Source organism: Papio anubis, chromosome 4, assembly GCF_008728515.1.
Source record: "Papio anubis isolate 15944 chromosome 4, Panubis1.0, whole genome shotgun sequence".
Classification (NCBI taxonomy): domain Eukaryota; kingdom Metazoa; phylum Chordata; class Mammalia; order Primates; family Cercopithecidae; genus Papio; species Papio anubis.
Genome location: NC_044979.1, coordinates 89,397,383 through 89,403,109, shown reverse-complemented (window position 1 = coordinate 89,403,109; position 5,727 = coordinate 89,397,383). Strand labels below are relative to the sequence as shown.

Sequence of the window (5,727 nt, the reverse complement as noted above, 5' to 3'; positions counted from 1 at the left end):
ATAGTTTTGTTTTTCTTCAATATCTTGATGGGTTTTAGTCACAAAAATTGACTTGTAATGAAATGATTTATAAGAAGTTGAATATTATTTTAAACGTGAAATGCTAATTTTATGCTTATTTTTTCAAAGCATGTTATCTCTAGTAACTCTTTTGATCATCTCAACAATGCAATGATGGTGCTTCGTTACATTACAAATAAAAGCACAAAGACAAAATTATTAAATGACTAATAGGAATCCAAATGTGTCAAACCTCTTCTATCATATTTTCCGACACTAATTCTAAATCATTTTCTAGAAATTATCTATGCTGGTTTATACAGTCTTTGAATCATTAAGCCCAAAAAGCCTGTCATTACGATGGAAGCCTAGTTCTAGACACAACCTCTTGCCTTCAAATAATACATTTTGGAAAGCACCAGATAACTTCTCTCATTACTATCAGGGAGAATTCAGATGACCATTAAGACTTTCATTGCACTCTTTTACCAAGGATCCGCCAACATGGGCCGCGTTCGCACCGAAACCGTGAAGAAGGCGGCCTGGGTCATCATAGAAAAGTACTACACGCGCCTGGACGACAACTTCCACATGAACAAGCATGTGTGCGAGGAGATCGCCATTATCCCCAGCAAGAAGCTCCGCAGCAAGATAGCAGGCCATGTCACGCATCTGATGAAGCGGATTCAGAGAGGCCCAGTAGGAGGTATCTCCATCAAGCTGCAGGAGGAGGAGAGAGAAAGGAGAGACAATTATGTTCCTGAGGTCTCAGCCCTGGATCAGGGGATAATTGAAGTTGATCCTGACACTAAGGAAATGCTGAAGCTTTTGGACTTCGGCAGTCTGTCCAACCTGCAGGTCACTCAGCCTACAGTTGGGATGAATTTCAAAACGCCTCGGGGACCTGTTTGAATTTTTTCTGCAATGCTCTATTATTTTCAATAAATCTGGGACAACAACAGCAACAACAAAAAAAGATTTTCATTGCTAATTTGGGGGCTATGTATTAGCAGGTCACTTCTATATTCTATATATCTCCATGTACCATTTCAGATCAACCTTTTAGTATTTGGGTTCTCCCTCATCCTAGTATCAATCGATCACACAATTATAAAATTACATAGACTGTGTATATTGGTTACTAAAAGATGAAAGGCGAAATAGACCAAAAGTCATGATCCCTAAAATTTACTTTGAAACTCTTGGTATAAGCAATGTGACATATTGTGCATATATATGACTTGTATTAAACCAACACCCAAGTACCTATTTAAAAAGCATATGTGAATGGTGGTCAGCTGGCATGTTAATCACAAATGCACAGTCCTGATGCAATCTAGCTGCAGTATGCTATCAGAGAGGGTTATACTTGAGCAATGACCAACAGAGCCCTTCTGAAATTTTTGTCTTGGATCAATAACCAATATTTTGCTAATAGGTTACTGGATACCTAAAATGGCTTTTTGTTGGTGAAACTGGTAACATACCTTGCTGACTTGAGTAATGAAAAGCCTTTTTTTCTTGATAAAATTCGAGGTCATCAAGTCATGGATTGCTTAAATTAACTTTAGAACTTTACTACTCAAGTAAAGTTGAGGTCCAAGATCCAACAGCATCAGCTGTTGGGTCCGAGGTCCAATAGCATCAGCATCACCTGGGAGTTTGTAAGAAAGGTAAAATCCCAGGCTCCCCTTTGGCCTTACTGTATCAGAATCTCCATTTTAACAAAATCCCCAGGTAATTCACGTATGCTAGTTTAAAAGCATTCTAACTCTAGCAAGACCTGTGACTTACAGCCTTAAGAATAATGCTTGAGGCTTAACCTTAAGGGATCTATCCAATCATATCTTTGAATGCCTTTGGTCAAAAGGTGACCTAATGCTAGGGCTGGGCATGGTAGTGCATCTCTGTAATCTTAGGAACTCCAGAGCTGAGGTGGAAGGATTGCTTGAAGTCAGGAGTTCAAAGCAACAGTGTGCTATGATCTGGCCTGTGAATAGCCACTCCACTCCAGCTGGGCAACAGGTGAGACCCCATCTCTAAATTAAAAAAAAAAAAAAAGACATAATATTGCTCTGGAATTTTGCATTTGCTTTGAGTAAACCTTTTATTCAAAGTGCTGATCTGAATACATATCAGGGCAAAGAGTTTTGATTCATTGAACTTGTTATAAGTTGATTGTTTATCTAAGATAGTATCAATTTAAGCCCATTGTCCCAGTGTAATTATACCCTAATTAACTCTCAAAGGTTTCTGGTTTTAGGTAATAAACTATATGATCAGCCTTTGAACAAGTCATATGCAGTTTTACTTTCATATGTTTGTTTGTTGATAATAGACCTCCACACTGACAGTTTTTACAGAGATGAGATGGGAAACTTTTCCCTTTGGGAACCTCTAGCATCTATGATGTCTCAAGGTTACCAGCTTATTCTGCCATCCTCATATGTCATCTAATCTTTAAAAAATTATTATATAATGATGAAATTGGTATTGATAATTGATGGAAGAAATCAAATATATTTTCAAACCCACAATCTGTGGCCCATCACCTCTAAGTCTTAGCTTCTCCACAAGATTTTTTTGTAATTTAATAAAGAAGAGGCTAGAAGATGCTCCAGTTCTAAAAATCGAAGTATTGTTGATGCGGAAGTGAATCAAAACTAAATTTTAAAGTGCCTTGATTCAAAAACTTAATCCAAAAAAATATCTTTATTTAAAAAAATCAAAGTAACTTGTTCTTTTTCCTGTCACATCTATGGTAGTGTTTATTCAGTCATCAAAATCAAACATATTTTAGCCAATATTAAATCTTAATCAACATTTTGAATCCCTATCACAATTTTTTTTGCAATTAATAGTTACATTGATGGAATTTTAATGCTTCCTAAATGCCAAAAATTCAACTATATTATCTATACCAAAATGTGTTAGTAGCAGTATGATTCAAGGTCATCCTTTAGTTCCAAGTTACTGTTTTCTGAAAGTAAATAAAAAGATTTAGAGCTCTCATTTGAATAGATAGTAGATCTGTGGTACGGTTTTGGCAATGATGTGTTTTCTTGGTACATCATTGTTACCATAATGGCTAAGGATCTTATGAACATAACATTTGTGGTAAGTAGATTACAATTGAAAATGAAAAGATGCATTTTCAAGATCATAAATAAAGCTAAATACCCTCTTATTCAAGGGAAGGAATATCTAAAACCTGACCAATTGTACAAGGATCCCAATTAACTAAGACATTTCTAACTAGTGTGCAGACCAACGTTTGATTACCCTACAATTATGGAAGCAGATTGCTGTGGATTTACTATCTCAGAAAATGCCCCTTTTATTTTCAATGGGTTTTAATTATTCTTATATTAAATGTGGCAGATCAACTAAAATATTAAGAAATAACCCAGAAATGTATTTATCAGATAAATTTGCCAAGAAAAAATGATAAATTGATTAAAATATTGTATCAATTGGTCTCAAATCTTTGTTAAAAAGATCATATTTTCTGAGAATGTTGATAATCAAGGAGGAAAGCCCACAATACACCCAGTTACAATGTTGCAACTGAATGAAATGCAAAAGAACATTGATTTCTCATTTTAACTCGTGGCATACTCATCACTGAATGATTCTGTGTTAGTTTCTACTGGAAATTTATAAAGCACTGCTTTCAGTTGTTTGACAGGGTACCAATATATGTTTATAATTGATGAAATATGGACATGAAATATCATAAAAGAAATCCATCTAGGAAATTCAGCATTCATATTAAAACCTAGAGAAAAAGGAATATGGACAATGAATAATTGAAAAATTTATAATCAACAAACCACATTTCTTTGCTTTCCCAGCAATTACTACAGAGTGCAAGAGTTCATGAGTCTACAAACTGAATTACAATTTAATTCTCACCACTCTCAATTAACTACCGTGTTGTGTATTAAAGCTTAAGTGCTAGTATTGCCTTCCAACTCCCAAATACTTAAGTGTAAATTATTTTACCTATCAATTTGGCAAAATGAAAATAATGGACATCAACAACTCATACTTGGTATCCACATCAAATAGATGCCATAGAAAAAGCAATCCATCAAGTGTTTGGACATGTCACTGAAGTCTCACCTCTATTTGATTATTCTTATTCTATTCTTAAATAGTGAGAGTCCAGTATCTAACTATGTTTCTATCCCAGCTCAAGTATTTACTGGTCATGTGACTTGGGTAAGTTACTCCCCCTCCCTTTGCATCAGATTGCTCATCTGTAATAAGGGCATAATTTTTAAGTGTGTTTTGAATATAAAACATACTAATTCATTTAAAGGGATTTAAAGCAATTCTTGGCAAAAACAACTACTGAATAAATATTATGTGTGGTTCTTTGTAATGTAATTTGTTCTACAAAGATTTTAAGACAAGAAATTTTACAAGTTCTGAACTGTGTCTCCTTACGCTTAAATTCTCAGTTAAGTTTGATTTCCCTTGAACTTCTAAGAATGTGCACATTCCTTTAAACTTCTAAAAAGATATGAATAACAACGTAGTCATCTCCAAAGATTATATCTTGCTCAATACCGCATTGCTGAGGTAGTCATAAAGTTTTTTATCTAAACTTGTATTTTCCAAAAAGAATTATATGTACCTACAAGGAAATTCCAAGAGAATGTATGAAGTCACAGAATAATTGCAACAAATCTATGTGAAAGTTTAATTATAGAAAAATATTTGGAATGTTTTTTTCTAAAAAACCCCAATTGATTACATGATTTAAACACACACGGCTATGAAGTAGAAAGCACAAGTCACTATATATATTTTTAAAGCATGATAGGTTCCTTCCATAGAACAATTTCAGACTCATTGCTCAAAACTATTGAGAAGAGTGGCTATTTTAACATTTATATCTCTGTGATTTGTGCTAGTAAACATAGACCATGGGTACTACCACTGACGTGGCTGTTGACTTGATTTCAGTCAACTCTACCACTAAAGGCTAGGAAATTTCAGCTGTCATTCTTGACAAACTGCTTCTTTTATTGAGAGGTTCTTTTCTAGGGTTATCCTTATCCTAGCTGAGACATACCAATTTTAACATAACTTAAGACTCAAACTCACAGGATTGTTTTGTAAAGCAGTCTAAAAGTCACATATATCAGTTTTATTTTTGTGATGAAATTACTACTAAAACCATGTACTTTGGAAAGCTCACAGTGGTTTGAACCAAGAGAAAAACATTGTTTTTGTCACCACACTAAAAGCAAAAGTACCTTAAAAAAAAAACTTCAAAACAAAAAGTCTTACATTAAGTTTATCTTAGAAACTAGTCATGAGTTGTCTGGCAGTGTGAAATTCTGAACTAACACAGATGAACTCTTTCCTACTTCAATACATTAAAATTTTGTATAAAAATAATCATATTAAAATTTTAAAAATACGTACTAGATTTTAAAAGAAAGGGAAATACCAGGTTCTACAGTTATGGAGATAGATAAATCAAACCTAGAGTGGTAAGAAGTAGGAGCACATGAGAATTTCAACATACTTGGACATTCACGGGTCTGATGGGAGATCCTATTTTTACATGGATATGGGAGATGAGAAACATGACCACACCATTCCAAGGAGAGCATCTTTAATGAAGCCTGAAAGCATATTTTGTCCTTGAAAAGAGAATACAATTGTTGACTCTGGTCTAGGGAAGGATCATAAAAAGCAAAATAAAGGAAA

General features: G+C 34.2%; 1 protein-coding gene across 1 annotated transcript; it reads left to right on the top strand.

Annotated features, from left to right (window-relative positions):
* Positions 1 to 484: 484 nt before the first annotated feature.
* On the top strand, positions 485 to 959 carry LOC101021100 (40S ribosomal protein S17-like). Its single transcript, XM_003896231.5, has one exon. It carries the CDS (start codon positions 505 to 507, stop codon positions 910 to 912), a length of 408 nt encoding a protein of 135 aa, XP_003896280.1. The 5' UTR covers positions 485 to 504; the 3' UTR covers positions 913 to 959.
* Positions 960 to 5,727: the final 4,768 nt, after the last annotated feature.

What these genes read in the sequence shown, in the direction of transcription:
- LOC101021100 (XM_003896231.5), top strand. Translation starts at nt 505, where the DNA reads ATGGGCCGCGTTCGCACCGAAACCGTGAAGAAGGCGGCCTGGGTCATC.